The 19,601-nt window shown below is 43.8% G+C and overlaps 1 protein-coding gene across 3 annotated transcripts in view; it reads right to left on the bottom strand.

Annotated features, from left to right (window-relative positions):
• LOC109415190 (all trans-polyprenyl-diphosphate synthase PDSS1) overlaps positions 1 to 19,601 on the bottom strand; it is a 288,054-nt gene that overhangs the window by 47,860 nt on the left and 220,593 nt on the right. For all 3 annotated transcript variants that reach the window (XM_029855102.2, XM_029855103.2, XM_029855104.2), the window contains exon 6: positions 3,725 to 3,814. In XM_029855102.2, coding sequence (XP_029710962.1) covers positions 3,725 to 3,814 — 90 coding nt within the window. The remainder of the gene's footprint in view (positions 1 to 3,724; positions 3,815 to 19,601) is intronic.

Below are 19,601 nucleotides of genomic sequence, written 5' to 3'. Positions count from 1 at the left end.
AATTTTACCAGAAATTCCTCTAGGTATTTTTCCAGAAATTTCTCTAGGAATTTACCAGAAATTCCTCAAGGGATTTAATCAGAAATTCCTCTAGGGATTTTACCAGAAATTCCTCTAGGAATTATACCAAAAATCCTCTATGAATTTACCAGAAATTCCTCTAGGAATTTTACCAGAAATTCCTCTAGGAATTGTACCAGAAATTCCTCTAGAAATTTTACCAGAAATTCCTCTAGGTATTTTTCCAGAAATTTATCTAGGAATTTACCAGAAATTCCTCAAGGGATTTTACCAGAAATTCCTCTAGGGATTTTACCAGAAATTCCTCTAGGAATTATATCAGAAATTCCTCTATGAATTTACTAGAAATTTCTCAAGGCATTTACCAAAAATTTTTCTAGGAATTTTACAAGAAATTCCTCTAAGAATTTAACCAGAAATTCCTCTAGGAATTAACCAGAAATTCCTCTATAAATTTTAACAGAAATTCCTCTAGGGATTTTACCAGAAATTCCTCTAGGAATTTTACCGGAAATTTCTCTAGGAATTTACCAGAAATTCCTGAAGGGATTTTACCAGAAATTCCTCTAGGAATTATACCAGAAATTCCTCTATGAATTTACCAGAAATTCCACTAAGAATTTACCAAAAAATCCTCTAGGGATTTCACCACAAATTCCTCTAGGAATTATACCAGAAATTCCTCTACGAATTTAACCAAAAATTCCTCCTGGAATTTTATCAGAAAATCCTCTAGGAACTCGCTCCAGAAAATGCATAGCAATTTCTCCAAAATTTCCGCCAGGAGTTTCTCCGGGAATTTCACCACTATTTTTTGGAGGATTTAAACAAGGAATTCATATAGGAGCTCCACCAGCAATTCCTCCAGGAATCATACAGGGATTCCTCCAGCAAGGCTCCTAGGAAACTCTCCAAGAATTCCTCCACGACCACCTCCAGGATTCCACCAGAAATTCCACTAGAAATGCTCCCAGAATGCTCTAGGAATTTACCAGAATTTCCTCTAGGAATTTTACTACAAATTCTTGAAATTTATCCAGAAATACCTAGATATTCTACGAATTTCACCAGAAATTCCTCTAGGAATTTCACCAACTTTTATCTCTAGGAACTCCCTTTAGAAATTTCATATGAATTCCCCCAGAAATTCCTCACAAGAAAGTCGTATAGGAGCTCCACCAGCAATTCCTCCGGGAATTACACAGGAAAGTACTCTAGGAATTTCTCCAAGAATTCCTCCAGGAATTCTTTCACTAATAGCCTCAAGAATTCCTCCAGAAATTCCTCTAGGAGTTCTCCAAGAATCCTCAGGAGTTCTATCAGAGTATCCTACAGGAATTTCACACCGTCGGTTCCATCGGCATTTCTTCCAGAAATTACTGAGCTTTGTGAATCATTACATTGATTGAAGTATTCCTTGAGAACCTCAATCAGTAAAATACTTGCACTTCCTTCAATACTGTCGGTTGGGGATTCATGTAACCCTTTACCATAGATTGGGAACCACTGAGCTTTGCAACACCACTGTACATCAGCATGTAGATATTGTTACCCAAACCTCAAAGTGTGCTAGGAGGCCATTTGCATTTCATGGAATGTCCAACTACCACAGTATCGAGTGGCTCGTGATATCGCGAAAGGTCTAGTGGTTATCAACGTCAAAAAATGTCAAGGACAGAGTGTACAGAATTGATGGTACAGTTTGTAGATTAAAAAAAAACAATTTCAGAGTAGTTTGGATGACCTAGATTACCTAATCCTTGTACCATGATGGTTCTAGCAGTGTTTTGAGGCTGTTTAAGAACCGTAGACTATTTTCCGCGACCGTTGCTCGTGCCTGGATTTGTGACACAAACTGCAGAGTATTTTGAAGGCCTTAGTATAGTTTTGAGATGAGGGATTCCAAAGGACAAATGTTTGCAAACTAAGAAGATATTGCATTTTTCCTAAAAGAAGATGGTCTCGGGTATTTGCGGGTCCAAATCAGCAGACATAACTTTGTACTTTTGGAATATTCCGGGTCGTCCAAACTCTCCTGGAGCATAGTGCTTGAAATCGACTGAAATACCAGTGTTGGAGGCCATCTGTGTGCCATGGAATGTCCAACTACCACAGTATCGAGTGGCTCGTGATATCTCGAGAGGTCTAGTGGTCATCAACATGAATGGATGTCAACGACAGAGTAAACAGAATTGATGGTAGAGTCTGTAGATTTTATGAAAATCAATTTCAGAGCAGTTTGGATGATCTAGATTACCTAATCCTTGTACCATGTAGATTCTCGCAGTGCTTTGAGGCTGTTGAAGTACCGTAGACTATGTTCCGCGACCGTTGCTCGTGCCTGGAATTAAGTTTACTATGCTGGATTTGTGACACAAACTGCAGAGTACTTTGAAGGCCTTGGTATAGTTCTGGGCTGAAGGATTCCGGAGTAAAATGTTTGCAAACTAAGAAGATATTACAGTTTTACTAAAAGAAGGTTGTCCCGAATATTTACGGGTTCAAATCAGCAGACATAACTTTGTGCTTTAGGATTATTCTGGGTCGTCCAAACCCTCCTGGAGCATGGTGCTTGAAATCAACTGGCATACCTGTGTTGCTATCGCTATCAACGATGTTCACATTAAAAAACCAAACAGGGTCCATAAAGCTGTTGCATTTTATCTTCTTGACTGTAGGAGAGTTCGGATGACCTAGATTACATCAAATGCTACCCTATTGTATATTCAGGTTCCAAAAAAATCTGTGAGCATAGTGTCATAGCTTTTTATGATGCAAAAGTATGTATTACTACTGTAGACTTCTACAGCAAACATTGTGTTCTAAACTCAAGAACAATTTGGATGACCTGGCACATCTCGAAAAAATATATTTAACATTCTTTTGAGTGTGTTTTTTAATACTTTTGAATTCCAAGACTTACGGAATACTTCAAAAATACTGTTCAATGACTTTTTGTGTCACAAAAAAGCATTTTGTTCAATTTGGACCACCCTAATCATCATCTGCCTGCAATTAACTAGCTAACTTACAACAGTCCAAAAGTCCAAGTCAGTCAATCGTCTAAGTGATGTCGACTCAGACAATTTGGTTGCATCTTGCTAATTTCGGAGGTCCGTTTAACAAAAAATCCACCAAGCCATAAATCAATTCACCATCCACCATCTAATGCCTCCGAAATCGGTTTCATAAAAGCCTCTCCGTCCGTGGAAGCTTCTTTTTAATGATCGCTGGCGCGTCAGTCAGACTTTGTTTTACGATTTGCCAAAAACATGTGTTCGATCGAACGCGCCGCGCCACTCGCTGCTGTGTTAAGCCGTGGCGCAATGTTTACGTGAACCTGCCGCGATTGTATAAAATGCGCAAAAAAAAACACAAAGTGTACCGTTACTGGCCGCGGCCGCCACTCCACAACAACGGAACAGGTTTTTAGGACTCCCTGGTTCGCCATTTCAATTGTTAAGAGATAAATTACAGCCGACATAAAGGAACGTATACGGACGGGGGTAATTGCCCTCCCGCGGAGCCGCGCAGATGAATTACGACGGAACTGATTGAATTAACATGGTTGCGTCGCGCCGCACCGCTTTGAGATATTCGAAGGACTCGCCGACTCGCCGACGTTTTGGAAAGCGGACTTTTCTCCGCGGGTGTTGGTCTGAAATCGGTTCGGATTTCGACTCCAGCTTCGTCGGACACTTACCTGACTGAGGATGTGCGTGACTTCGTCGTGTTTAAGGCGGGCCAACAGCATCGATGCAACAGCTAGAACATAATCGCCTGCTTGCGTCACCTGCAATGAAGAAACAGAAAGAAAAAAGGGCGGCGATTAAAAAAAGGGCTCGATGTAACAGTCCATACCATGCTGCGTAACGCACAGTCCGCAGCAAGCTGCATTGCTGTGCATCGCGCAGCGATAATCCTCCAAATCAGCACCTAATTATCGAGGTTTGCCCATTTCACCGAAGCGCTAACCTCTATTAGCCGCCTCTAATTGAAACATCAACCGATCCCTTATCCGCTATGATACGCTTTGAACGCCCGATTTCCGAATTGCGCCCTCCCCTTAAACGGACCGCGCCACTAATTTGATGGCCATTTAGATGCGCATTACGCGGCGCACCTCGGCTCCGATTTGAGTCGGAAAAGTGCGCTGATCGGCGCGCAAAAGAGTAGGCGGTGATCGACGGCGCGACGGCGCCGTCCAAACTTGTGGTAGTGTACGCAATACATCTACCTCCACCGCACCGCACCGGACTGCTACGATCCAAAATGGTCACACCGAAGAAAGTGCGATTTTACGACCCATTCATTGAGCTGCGCGCGGTCATGTTTACCAACCATCGTCCACAATACTACTGTGTTGTTGTTTTAGTTGCATCCACGACACTGCAGAGATTGTTGGCGGTTGTAGGTTTAGTCTGTCGACAGGTTTGTCGATGCAATGGAGCGAATGCATCCGCCGTCGTCCGCAAGCCCAGCGCAAGTGAGAGTGTAAATTTTCGGGGAATTCCAAGCGGATTCGTAAACGGGTCAAGGACAACGGCTCTACAAATGAGTGTAGAGCGCGATCAAAACAAGTCAGAAGAGACAGGCTGATGATCTTGAGTCGATGCACTTTGATGGGTACGGAAAATAAACATTTGTGTTTGTTGGACGTAATAAAATACGAGAATTCAGTTTTGCTTTTAAAGGACTCAACACTGACAAACAACGAATTTTACAAGACATATAATTTTGATTTATTGAGCGTGAATTGATGAACTAATTAAAATTACAGATATTCTACTAAACACTACAACTTGCTTGTCAAATTATGACGAAAACTATCAAAAATTGTTGGAAATCCATTTGAAGTTACGTCTTGAAAGGTGTAAAATTACACCGTCTGTAAACTTACGTTTTTAAATACGCAACAGAAATTTGCGTGTACATTTGTTTTCCCGTGCATAATTCAACGGTAGTAGAGAAATACTCAGTGAATTGAAGGCGTTTCAGGGTTTCAGTTGATATCAGAGATCCCCATGTAACGCCACTGAAACCGCTTATACCCCTGGATAACCCTTGAAACTGCCTAGAACATCTAAGAAACCCAATAAAAACTCCTGATACCCCTAAAACACCCCTGAAACCTCTTGAAACTCCTGGAATGCTCATGAAACCCTATGAAGCCCGCCGGAATACCCAAGGGACCACCTGAAACCTCCTGGAGCACTTCTGGATATCCCCATAAACCCTCTGAAACTCCCTTAAACCCCCGGGACTGGAGCCCTCTGAAATCCTATGGAACGCCCATATAACCCCATGGAATGCCTCTGTGAACACTACTGAAACACCCCTGGAAGCCGTGGAAAACCACTGGAATTCTCCTGAACTCCCTGAAACCCGCTGAAACACCATGGAAGCCCATGCAATCCCATGGAACGCCCATGGAATCTCTTGGAACGCCCTTGAAACCTCTTGAAAATCCCCCCAAACTCTCTTCAACCTCCTGGCTCTCGGAGACAGTCCAGGAACGCCTCTGGAACACCCTTTGAAACCCCATACAACGCCCATGTTGGGTGCCAACGGTTTTGAATCCTGGGGATCGTTTGCAGCGTATGTCAACGGTCGGTTTTTGACGGCATTGATCGCCTCGCACAACGCCGTTCTTCAAAGTGTGGCACACCAGGAGGTGCTCACTGCCAACCTCGGACGATCAGTAGCTCCTCGATATGTAGCTGGTTCAACGACTTCATGAGTGCTCTCAATTTTCGATCAGCACCGGTGAAGTTCGTCATGGTGCACAACGGCAGTCCACGGACAGACATGAAACGGCGTATTGACATTAAGCAGATGTGCATATCGAGCAACGGGACTATCCCCAAATGTACAGCTCTTGATGTCAAGTAGGTGAACAAAACAACCCACCCTTTCTCCACGCGCCTGCTGGCCTTCACATACAGTGACCCAAAGTAATCGATGCCAGTACAAGAGAAAATATACACGAATGGGGTTGTTCCCTCCGGCGCCACGAATCCGATCTGCGGAACGGCTGGCTTTACTCCCAGTTCTCGGCTGTTCACGCAGAAATCGTGTAGTTCTTCACTAGCGAACGGGTCTTGATCATACGGTGACGTTTCTTGAAGTTGATGATTACGGTTTCCAGACTTTAACGTGGATCAGCACCAGCAGTATTCAGAACGGCTATCCATCTATTTGGAGTGTTCACTTCGAACAACGTGCTGCCGTTTTGAACGCGTTCGCGCATTCGGTTGATTTCCTCCCGGAGAATCGATGAAGAACTTCATAGACGACTCTCTTCACGTAACATGACCGTAGCCTGCAATTCGAATTCGAAGGCATCTGACTATACTATCTTGTAGCAAGATTACCTACCTTCAGCCATGTCCCTCACAGCGAGCTCAGACTTTCGTGTTCCGGAAGTACTTACAGTTTCCTCATTTTCAGGAAGTAGTCAGTAGACCTCATCAATCGGTTGAAATCGGAGAATCTGGCAATGTCAGGTAGATAAATCGTATCATCTTTGAACGCCGTGCAACACAGTTGTTCGACGACTTCCTTGAAGACCAGATCAGAATGAAAATTCGCTATTTCTGCGGAGGACATCTCTCGACTCTTTCGTTTGACCAGATGGCACTGTAGAGGAAGTCTGCATCTCGCAGCCATTTCTGCAAATTTCCAAAGTTCGAACGCTTTGTAGCCATAACCGCTACGTTGAGCTGTGACGGAACTCAGTGCCAGAACTTCGTTTGATTTTCATCACACGAGCCCCGACGTGCCCATTTCGTTTGATTTTCATCACACGAGCCCCGACGTAGGCCGTCAGTTTTCGATAGGCTCAGTTCTAGGAATCGGCTCAGAAGAACATCCAGGTATAACATCTACCACAATCTCACATTGAGGAACAGTCACCTTGGCTTGCCAAAAGACATCCGTGAAGCTGTAGCCACGGTACAGTCTGCGACTTCTGGGGAGCTACTCTTGATTTGGTGTACACCACGCACAAGACTTGTGCCTTTATGTCGCAAACAACCTGTAGCTCTACACTGCCAAATGATGGCCCCGTCAGATAGTAATATACTGCAGTAATCCAATGCCTCCAAGTTTTGCAGCTTTGTTTAGTCACTCCGGCCGGATCTTCAGCTGAATAGAACCCAGGATGAGCAAACCTAGCGGATCGTAAACACGCATCATAAATTTCAGCAGTTACCACTTTTTGGGCAGGGCTACTCCGGCCCGGGACCGCTGGTCCCAAATTTTGGAAAGTCTAGCGGGAAGACATGACATTTCCCATCTGATTCCGAGGACACGAACACCGCGAAGCCCGTTCCCCCCTTGTCCGTGACGATATCCGGATAGAGACATTTCAACAAGGCTCTGAAGTTCGACGAGAACTTCACTTGCTCGAATCCGCCTTAATATGGCGCCTTTATAACGTACACATAAGAAGGTGCGGTTCATGCCAAGACACAAGAACGTTGGGAGACCTGAGGACTAGATGGAGCATTACCCGTATGTCTGCAACGAAAGCAGCTCTGTTCCTAATTCAGGTCGTATCAAGATCGCGCCGGACCTTTCATTAGCAGATCGTTTACCTAGGTGTCCATTACGAAGCGGAACTTGTCTACGGTCGCCACGCTGAAATGCGGTAGATACCAGGTGTTCAGTGTTTCAGCTAGCTCGTCGGGCTCCAGTTGTCTAGCGTACCCATTGTCGACTTGTAAATGTGATCGACGTCGATACATTCATCACGCCGTGTACGGTGATACGGTGCGTATGATGTCCTGTGCACGCTGATCTTCATCGGGTATTTTCACCGTCCGTCTGGTCAGATATTCCGAGCTCTTCAATGTTTGTACATCTGCTTCACTTCTGCTTCCATCCAATGGTAGATTACCGGTTCGCAGTCTGCAACGGCAATATCCTTTCATGGAGAGATACGATTCTTCATCGAAAAGAGCTTTACTTCCTCGACACCTTGGGGTCACGACTTCTCACCTTCGGAGCAACAAAATAACATCGTTTCAGGGGGTTTCAAGAGCCTTTTGAGGGCGTTCAGCCAGGTTTTGTTGGTTTTTAATGGGATAACGGGGAATTCAGGGGCATTTCGTCTGTATTAAGGGGGTTTCAGAGTTGTTTCAAGGGGCTTTAAGGGCAATTCAGGGGATCTCAGAAGCCTTTGAAGGGCGTTACAAGGACTTTGAGGGGCGTTTCATGACATTTCAGAATTATTTCAGAATTTCAGGGGGTTTCAGGAATATTTTAAGAGCGTTCCTAGAGGTTATAGGAGCGTTTGATAGCATGTCAGGGGCGTTTCAAGGGGTTTTCAGGTGCGTTTCAGGAGGTTTCTGGAGCCTATTGTAGGCGTCCAAGTGGGTTTCAGAGGCATTTCAAATTGATTATGATGATTTCAAGGGCGGGAGTTTCAATTGGATTAAGGAGGCTTTAGAGGCGTTTCGAGGCATTTAAGATCAGGGCCGTATTAGAGGGTTTCAAGAACACGCTTAACCTTCCGTAACTCGCGCGGTTGACTACCTGCGTCAGCACCACGCTAATGCTGAGTACAAAAAGCTAGATTTTTTCAACGTGTTGTACAAAATACAACAACGCGATCGCTCGAGGGTTAAATCAAAGGGCATTTTAAAAGATATTGTGATGGGGTTTCTGAAAATCCTCTAAAACATCTTGAAATGCCTCCGAAATCCCCATAAAACCCCCTCGGACCTCATGTCCCCCTTGGACCTCATGTAACGCGCCTGAGACACTCCGAAGTCACCAAAAATAATCTGAAACTTTCTGAAATGCCTCCAAAATCCCCCTAAAACTTCCTCGGACGCACCTGAGATCCTCCTAAACCCCCAAAAGCCCCTCTGCAACACCTGGCCTCTGAAACCCGCCTAAGAATGCTATGAGACTTCTTGAAATGCCGTCGAAACCCCCTTAAGACCCACTCGAACCCAATGTAATGTACGTGAGACCCTAGGAAACCCCAAAAACGTACCTGTAACTCCTCCAAAACCTGTCGAAACCCCTCTGAAACTCTTTGCAATGCTTTCGAAACCCCCACAGAACCCCCAGATCCCTGAGTTCCCTGGCACCCAGCTGAAAAACCTTGGGACTCCCTGAAACGCCCTCCCTTCAACCTCCCTTTGCTCTCCCTTAGGAATACTCCCTGCATTATTCAATTTTCTTATGCACGTTATTGGTTCTGGGTAGCTTTTTATGCAGGACATAAAAAAGGTTCATAAAATAAAAGCGCATAAAAATAACTTGCAAAAGGAGAGGTTTTAGTGTATATCCTTGTTTGTATACATTCATTTTGTGAAATCATGTGCAAGATTTAGATGTAAACAGCATTCTTGGGTAAGTGTTGCGGTGTTTCTAGCGAAAATTTTGCCAAAGATTTTGATGAAATTTTTCTTGAAATTTCTAAGAGATAAACCAGAAATCCTAGAAGAAGTCCTGTAACAAGTTCTTCTGAAAATTTTTAGTGCAATTTTCACCAATAATTTTCATTTCCTGAAAAAAAATCTACAGTATGAGCGTAGCTGCTGATCCAGGATTGTCAGCCGCGAAAAATTTGCACACGGAACCAATAATATAACTGATTGGCACTAACAGCCATCCTCAGCAAGCATGTAAATATTGACAAGAATGCCCAAGCAACCAAAAGTTCGGATAAAACAGCACGTTTGGGCTTAATCAGCTATTCGAAGGAAGATGAATAGCCTTCTATACAGCTCACTTTTTAAGTAGTTAACCGAACTTCAGTTCATAAAAAGTACACTTGTGCCGCTGAAAGGAACGCTATTCAGCTTAAAAATAAGCTTCCGTAAAATGAAAAAAAAGGCGCTTAGTCCTCAAAAGTATTTTTTGATTGAGCGGCATTAGCATATGTGGAATCCTTATTGACTAAGTCTTGAAATACATTTTTGATGTTTTTTTACTTACTGAGACTTGAACTCGGGTTCTCCTCGTTGAAAGCCGACGCCTTACCACTACTCCACACGGAGAGACGAAACTACCCAAAAGTGAGTTCTTTCCACCCAACTTCGGGGTTGCGTGCGTCAAGCCAATTTTGAGTTGATGGAATCGATGTTTTTGTTGGGTTGTTCCCGCTTGCTTCCATGTGAAAAAAACCTAATTTTAAGTTTTTTCCACCCAACCGAAATTTTGACTAGGTGGTATTCACTCAAATTTGAGTACTATGCTAGAAACTCCGTGTTGGCTTGACGCACGGAACTGCAAAAGTTGGGCTGTTTCTCTCTTCACGCTCTGACAACAACAGAAAGAGCGCATGAAAAGGGAGATGAAAAAGAACTCAAAATTGAGTTTAAAAGTACCTAATTTTGAGTTTTTCAGTTTCTCCGTGCATGTTTGGATTGTTAAGCAATGAGGGATTTTACTCAATGTGCTGATATCATTTATTAGTGCTCAATCAGGTTCGCGTGTGAACTTTCTCTGAACTTGAAATACTCTGCGAGACAAACTTTTAGAAGCCGAAAGTTCGGAAGAAGTTTACGTGGAACTTTTTGTGAACTTACACAGTTTGACATTTTCAGTTTGTTTTGGTCCGCAGTTTAGGCAAGTGCAAAGCAATAAATTAGTGCCAGTGTCGGTAATTCTGAAAAGATTATAAGTTTTCAGTGACTACGATCGCGTCGATCACCGGTGCGCTGGCGCGGCAAGTGAGACGGCATGGAAAACATCAGACAAAACTGGAAGACTTTCGCCGTAGCCGAAAAAAACTCCGGCGGAACACTGGGTTGCTCGCTGAGAGGGCAGCCTTTGAGCCACACAATACGGATTATTTGCGTGGATTTCAAGAAAGTACGTTGAAATATAATAGTGAAACAAAGTGTACTTGTGAAATTTACACAAGTTGTGGCTGCTGAGCTCGATTGCCGAGTGATTTAATTGAATGTGAACTTCTTCCGAGCTCCGCTGTCTCCGAAGTTCATGTGAAGTTCACTTTTGGTACGGTTAATATTTATCCGAACTTCATGTCTCCGAAGTTCATGTAAAGTTCACTTTTGGTACGGTTAATATTTATCAGAACTTTGAGTAGTAAGTTCAAAACAAGTTCAAAACAAGTTCGGAACGGAGCATTTCAAGTTGTTGGTATATGTCCATTTGAACTGTATTTAAACTTTAGTGGCACGCAAACGTTCAACATGAGTTCGGTTAAAATTTGATTGAACTCTGCCCTAAAGTTCAAAGTAAGTTTTTTTCTGAACCTTTTTTCGACTTCAATGTCGTTTTGAAGAGAAGTAAAAAGCTTGTATATGTACTTCCAAGTTCATAAACAATACATGAGTAACTTTTTGGAGAATCAAGTTCAACGAAACCAAAATTGAACCAAATTTGAACTTCTGAGTTCGTTCTTCAAGTGGAATCCGAACTTTTGGTTGCTTGGGTGGCTCCCTCCACACATCGTAATACATGGGGAAGTAGTGATGATGCAACCACTCGCCCTCGGCAGACCTTATATACTACAGGGTCTGTACAAACTCACGCGAAAACGAAAGTGTTCTGGAAAGTGACTGTGTAGCAGAGGTTCACTTTGGTGTGTGGGCTGCCGACCGGTGGACGTAAGACGATATAATGTGTCAAGATGGCGCGTTTCCGTTTCGGGAGGATAGTGGAAACTCCGATCACCATGTCACTTGAGTGCTGTTGAAATCAAATTTTGAAGGCACAAGTAAGGCACAATCAGCACTAGGCGGATTAGCTTGGTTGTTTTTAATCAACTACAACAACAAATCCAATCCGCAGTCCAGCGACGAATGTTTGCAATCTGACAAGCTCTGGAGCTGATTGTTCCAAAACATACAACTGTTACCAGGGTAATTCAATACCATTCTCACGACTGGCCGCACTCCGTGTGTGCATCCGTACAATCCACCAAATTAGCATTCATGATTTCCCTGCCTGCACCTCGTCACGACACCATGCCCCTCGTATACTCTGCCCGTTGCCACAGTTCCCTCACTAATGAGATGCACTTTGGCCGGTCAATGTCTCGGTTTTACGAGCTGACAGCCAGTATAGTGGATGCGAGCGACTGAGCTTTGCTCCCTCTCTGTTAATGATGATGATAGATTTAATTGCAGTTTTAGTGTTGGTGTCTTCTTCATTCACCGGATAAATCGTGAACTTGAAAATTTTGTGACTGACTGGAGAATGATTGCTGTAGCTAACAACCGACTGTGTAGGTCCAAGTAGTTTAGATTGACCGCCAATAGTTGCATATTCAGTACCACAAAGCGAGAAAGGCGCTTGCTGCGTTAAAATGCCTAGTGAATGGTAGGGCGAGAACGGTTGTGGCACAGGTTCACTTTGGTAGTGGGTTACCTATTAAGGGAAAACGACTGTATATACCCATAAAGCACAGAAAGTGGATATTGTAACTTGACATATTTCTTTAACGAATGATGATAATCGGGACGGCTCATTTCTCTAATAAGAAAGAAATCATCAAGAAATCGTCACTAGCCTATGGTAAGGACCACATCAGAAGCTCAGATTGCTGCTTTCATAAAAGTTTAACCTAACTCATTTGAGTGGCAAAAGAAGTAAGAAGTTACCCCTATCACTTCGATACTGATTACATTATACTGAGACAATCGCTTCCATGATCATACTGGAAACAACTTATTCAAACAACTGATCCCATCATTCCGTTCCACATAAATTACGATCGGGCCACCGTACAGCGACGATTTATCTTGCATATGATCACCTCGCCGCATACGAGTTGCCGACGTTCCATCATCAATCTGCACACAAGCGCCAGAGGCTAGCTTGAGATAAATGCACATCAATCGATCACCACCATGGACGGGTTAGAGCCCAACGCCGCCACAATCAAGAAACTGACAACAACGCACTCACACGATCGAGCGATCGCGGTTACTACTGTGGGGTGATCTAGGGAACGTCCAGAAGTGACGTCCCATTCTGTGGAAAACCTGCGTTTTCGTTGACAGACAAAAATCGGTTCACTGCCAAGTTAGAGGCTTACGCCGCCGTCAACATCCCGTCATCTCTGGATGGTCCCCTTGCTGTACTAGCTGCCGCTGTGTTACACTACACAGCGGAGGTGCAAATCAGCACCTGCCCTTGGGAGCATTATGCGCTAATTTTTATGCTCGCGTAACATCTCCGCCGTTGGATTCGTCTCAACGCCGAGCGTCGAGTGTCAAGTCGCTTACAGCAGCAGCAGTAATTGGAAATCGTTCGGTTGCTTTTGTTTTTGTCCCGCAATAATGAAGAAGCCTTCGCTTCGCACGAGCTATCAAAGTTCGTCCGTTGGTTCCCATGGTAACGGTGGCTGCTGCGCTGCAGTGATGCGCCACAGTTCGCTGTTTGCAATCAACATAGCCTTGGAATCGAATCGAGCGTATCGTCGTCACCGCCTTCTTCGATCCTAGAGTGAACATCGATCAACGCGCGAAAAAAGGTTAAAATTTAATTAGAATGAAATCGACTTCGATGGAATTTCGCGCGAATCTGGTTTGCGAACAAGTTTGACGATGAGTCAGCCGGCTAGCAAATCCGGTGTAAAACCAGCAGGATCCGTGAGCCGTGACCTAAATGTCGCAAACTTCAGTACATACGTAAACAACCCGTCGAAACGCGAGATCGAGAAGGCTTGAAAAGGGTGACAGATGTGACGGCTTCTTGAGCCTGCGCGGATCTTGAATCATCCCTGACTGACTTGATTGGAAATTGCTAATCTTTGAATCATCTTTGCGCGATGACGATTGACTGTCGCGAAAATTGACGCGATTTGTCTGCGCCAATTCGATCTTCATCTTGTCGGACGGAATTGACTTTAAAATTTTTACCGATTTTTCGAAACGACTCATCGGCACACTTTTACTGGCGACGGAGAGGGAAAGTGGAATGCGCAGTCCGAGGGGTTCCCTATTTTATCCGTCTTCTGCAATCATCCAAAGTTGAGTTCGCTGCTTTCGATTAAAAGTTCTGTGGAAAAGTCCTCCACTAACATTTGCAAACGCACCCCTCGCCCAAAGAACGCATCGCGCGACCCCTCGGCTGTCAAAATGGACCGCCTTTGCGGCGGTGCGGCAGCCACTCAGTCAGCGCTTGCTTCGTTCGCAACTACTTTCTCTTCGGCTTTACGTGCGAGTCTGTTTTCAACACTATCAAGTGGAATCCGTCCAGTAGTGCCTCCGCGAGTCTCCTCAACCCTTCTGCCTCGGTAACACAGACCCGGGTTACCCAGGGTAGGTATCTTCTCCGTGCAGTGTGTTTACAAACCGTGCAAAGTGCCGTTTAACCATTAACTCAACACCGTTGTTGTTGTTGTTGCTGTTGTTATTGTCGTTGATGATGACGATCGTGTCTTGATCTTCGTCCGACCGGGACTTGATTACGCATGCCCAGTGGCTCTCGGCCACCGTTGTTGATTACATCCAATCCAATGGCTTTCGCTTTCAATCATGGACGCGGACGAACCTTCGCCTGGCGATTCTTTTTTCTTTCGCATAACCTTGAACAATCATCGTTGCTCAAAATCTGCCGCACAGATCGATTTCCTCGTGTGTTCTTCATATCCCTCCCTCGTCGCAACTTTTCGGCATATTGTTCCAACCCGTGTTTCAACCTGTTGGAACGGTTGGAACATGCCGAAGCAAGCCATTGGAGAGCGTCCGTCAGCGTGCGCACTTTGCATACAAAGCGGCCCGCTAATGAGTCCCGATCGCGCTCCCCGTCCGTCCGTTCCGAGAACATAGTCACGATTCGCTGAGGGAGGAAACTGCTCGGCTCCTTGTTTTCAGCGCGCTTTCGCTCCCACTCTTGTACCGCCCGACCCGGTCCGGGAGTGGTAGGTATGCGGTGAAGTTATTTGCCAATTTTGATCACGATGACAGTCTGCCGAAGAGATCCGCCACCAACCGCGCGCGCGCCGGCCACCGCCGTTGCCAGCCCGACAAAACTAGGAATTCATCGAAGTAGGCGACGCGATCGGTGGACACCGACGACTACGATCATAGCGTCTCCAGGCGATGACGGTGACAACTGACAGCTCGTTAGTTGGTCATTTGTATGTTGGACAGAGGTTTTCCTCATTCTTCGCATTGGGCGATTTCGAGGGGGTCAGCGGATTGTGGGTGTGTTCCAAAAAAGCTTCCATCTGACATTATGTATTCGGAATTGATATTCCGGTGCCGCGGTCTTGATGTCTAATTAGATTGAGGGTAAAACATTGACTTGCATAGCTGGCAACAATGTTTGGTGGTTGTTTTGGAACTATGTACTGCCAAAGAGATCTAGTCGGCCTTGGCGAGTATCGCAGAATTTGATGTTGTTTCCTCATTGAAAACAAGGAACGAGTCAAGGAGGAAGTTTAGTATACCAGAATAGTATACTTCATAACACGTACCCGATTGTTCCGAACGATAATTGTTTAACCCGCAAACACCCGGGACGATCTACTTTTGGCAGAAATGCAATATCTTCTTTGTTTTAAAACATTTTACCCCGAATTTTTTTTTATAGTCAAGGGGAATAGTTGTGCTAAGAAATGCATGGTACCTCCCCCCTTTGCACCCTCCCCCCTTTTGCGGGGAGGCGAAAATACGTGGCTTTTTTTTGTATTTTTTATAAATTCTACATGTTTTTGCTCAAATTTCATCGTTTTGCTAATCATCAATAGTTTTCACTGATCCTAGACATGCAAAGTATTACTACCCATCATAGTCTGTTGAAGTTTTGTTCCCAGAGCTATTCTAAGGCCTCCAAAGTACTCTGAAGTTTGTGACACAAATCTGGCATTCTCAACCAAATTTTATACACGATGAATGATTACAGAACATTGTCTACGGTACTCAAAAAGCCTCAAAGCACCCCTAGAAAATTCATGGTACATGAATTGGGTGATCTAGGTCATCCAAACTACTCTGGAATTCATTTTCTTAAGATCTAAAACATCTACCATCGTTTGTGTTCACTCTGTTAAAGAAATTTAGTCACGTTGATGTCCATTACACCTTACAATGCTATGAGCAACTTGATATTGTGGTAGTTGGACATTCCGTCAAATACAAATGGCCTCCAATACACTTTGAAGTTTGGCTTACGATATCTACATACTGTCTCTTGCTTTAGTTGTGAAAATTTTTCGTGGAATGTAGTCTATAATGCTGATGGAACCTCAGTGCACATCTATAATGCTTTTGGTACATTCATGGGATATTCCAGGCTTTCCAAACTATTCTGGAATTAGGAACTTCAAGGTCTACAGGCTCTACGCTGGTTTTTCTTCACTCTATCGGCATTATTCTTTCACGATTGTGTCTGCTGCACCTCATTATATTACGAGTATCTGTATTTGTTGCTATTTGGGTGTCCACTGTCATACAAATGGACCCAATGTATTTTGAAGTATGGGTCGCAATATCTGTAAATCTTAGGATATTTCTATTGTAGCGAATGCTTGCGAAATATAATCTACGCTACTCTTAGAACCTCAGAGTGGAATTTTGATTACTTAGCAACATTCACTTGGTGATCTAGGTCATCCAAACTATTCTGGAATTAAGACCTTCAAGCTCTCCAAGCTCTACTCTTGTATATCTTTATTTTATCGATGTACTTCTTCCACGATTACCTCTGTTGTATCACATAATTTGTTGAGCATTTGTGTTACTTGTGCATCCACTGACATACAAATGTTCTTTATGGTGTTTGGAAGTGTCGGAAATCACCCAAGAATTTCTCTAGGCGTTCCTCGGAAATTCCTCCAAGAGTCCCTCAGGAATCCATATTCTCCGAGAATATCTCTACGAGTTGTTACGTTTGAAATGTGAATTAGAAAAAAGTCCTAGATTTCGAGCATGGAGAATGAAATGATTCGTGCACCACATGTTGAGAGCCCCTGCAACAGACCCGTCGATTCTATCCATCATCAACCAAAACCACATATACCTCAGTTCAGTACAGGCGACAGTTCGGCCACACATACTCCGTCATCTACACGACAACGCGACAACGATGATCACTAGTTCTATCGCCGACTTTGGCGAACAAGACGTACGATTGATATGTGGCCAGAGAGCTTTCGGGTGTAGCACACCACGCACGCCGATGAGAGAAGCAGAAAGATGAGACTAGCGTCGGTTCTCTGGTGAACAATTATCTCATTCTTGTGCAGCGTAGCAGAAATCGTATCGTCGGTCGAAGCGAGGTCCGGTTCGAGAATTTTTCTACGGGTCGGCAGTAGTAGCCGGCTCGGGAAGCAAGCTAGATGTGGTCGAGGATGTAGTCAAATCACTTACAGCATGAAGAGTTTGGTGCGGAATAGGGGGTCCAAAATTCGACCGTTACCCTAGACCATATTCCCGGCAGATAGATGGGTTCGGGAACAAGACTCGTGGCATTTTCGGCGACACCGAGGCAGCGGAAAGCAGAACGTCGGCAGGAATGGGTACGCTGTTGCTTCATGGAGGCGGAAGATGGTGCAAGAAACGTTAGGGAAGATACGATTAGGGAAGTTAGCATAGAGAGATGAATAATGTAAGAAAAAAAAGAAGATAAATAAATGTGAGGAAATGTGATTTTCCGTGTTCTAAATGCGTGATAGGAATGCGCAAACCCTTAAGATGTTACAGAGTTCCTAGGGAATGTCTTAGGACATCCCGTGAAATTCTTCCGAAATTTCCCAGCAGTTTCTCGAAAATTTATTAAGGATGCTGGAATTCCTTCAGGAATTCCTCAGGAATTACTTCAAAAACTTTTCGAAAAATCCTGCAGGAGTTCCTCGGGAATTCCGCCAGAAATTCCCCGAGGACTCCACGGGAGTCTCCCAAGGATTTCTTCATGCGTTCTCTAAAATCTCATCAAGGAAGCTTTCCCAAGAGTTCCTCCAGGAAATTTTCCAGGGATTCCTCCAGCGGTTTCTCTTGAAGTTCTTCTAGTGATTCCCCCAGGGATTCCTCTAGGAATTCCTCCATAGCTCGCTCAGAAATTCTTCCTAGATTTCCTCTAGCAACTAACCCAGGGAATTCTTCAGGATTCAAGGGATTCTTCCAGAAATTTCTCCAGGGGTTCCTGCAGAGTTTCCTCCAGCAATTCCCCAAGAAATTTCTCCGGAAATTCTTTCAGAAGGAATTTCTCCAAGAATTCTTCCAAGAATCCCTCGAGGAATTCCAAAAACTCCTACTGTACCTTCCCCAAGAATTTTACCAGAGAACCCTCTAATATATCTGCCAATAATCCCTTCAGGAATTTCGCCAGAAATTCCTTCAGGGATTTTTCAAGGAATTCCTTCAAAAATTTTCAAAAATTCTCCAGAAATTCCAGAAATTAAAAAATCCTCCAGAAATTCCTTTATGAATACCTCCTAGATTCTTCAGAAAACCTCCAGAAATTGCTCAAGAAAATACTCCCGGGACAACTCCAGGGATTCCACCGAGAATTCCTTCAAGGAATTCTTTCAGAATTTTTTCACGAAGTCCAATAGGAACTCTAATAAGAATTTCTCCAAGACCTGCCCCAATATTTATGTCAAAATTCCTGCAGGAATCCGTCCTGCAATTTGGCCAAAGATTCCTTTATAAATTTCTCTAGGAAAACCTCCAGGGTTTTTCAATAAATACCTTCATAAAATTCTCCATAAATGCCTATTGGAATATCCCCGCAAATTCCTCCAAGAATTCCTTCAGGAAATCCTCCAAAAATCTCTCTAGGAATTTCTCCAGGGATTCCTTGAAGATTTTTTTCAGGAATTCCTCCAAGAATTCTTACAAGAATATTTCCAAGAATTTCTTCAAGAATTTCTTGAATAAATTTCTGGAGAATACCCTGGAGGTATTCCTGGAGTACTTTCTGCAAGAATTCATGTAGTAATTTGTGAAGGAAGTTTTAAACAGTTTCCCAGAGAAATTCTTAGAGGAACAATTCCTAGACTATTTCCTGTAGTAATTCCAGAAGGAATTCGTAGAGTCATTCCTGGAGTAATTCCTAAAAGAACTCCTGGAGTATTTGCTTGAAGAATTTTTGGAATATATCCTGGAGTATATCCAGGAAGAATTCCTGGAGGAATCCCTGGAGGAATGACTGATGGAATTCCTGAAATAATTTAAGGAGGAATCCCTGTGAGGAATTCCGGAAAGAAACCTTGTTGGAATTGCTGGAGGTATACTGGGAACATTTTGTGGAGGAATTCCTAGAGGTATTTCTGGAGGAACTCCTGGAAGAATTTCTGGAGGACACCGTGGAGGAATTTCTGAAGGAATCCCTTGATGAATTCATATATCAATTAGCAGTTATTCATGAAGAATTTCCTGGAGGTATTCCTGAAGGAATTTCTGGAGAAATTACCCGGGAAGATTACCCGGAGAAATCCTCAGGAGAAATTTTTGGAGTATTGCCTAGAAGAATTCCTGGAGGAAACTCTGGAGGAATCCCTGGAAGAATTTCTGGAAGAATCCCTTGAATCCTGAAGAAATCCCTGGGTTAGTTGTTGGAGGAAATCTTAGATAAATTTCTGAAGGAGCTCTGGAGAAATTCCTGACTGAACTCCTTGATGAGTCCATGGAGGAATTCTC

This window comes from Aedes albopictus, chromosome 1 (genome assembly GCF_035046485.1).
Source record: "Aedes albopictus strain Foshan chromosome 1, AalbF5, whole genome shotgun sequence".
NCBI lineage: Eukaryota > Metazoa > Arthropoda > Insecta > Diptera > Culicidae > Aedes > Aedes albopictus.
Note: the sequence above shows the minus strand (reverse complement) of the source record. Positions and strands in the feature narration are given on the sequence as shown.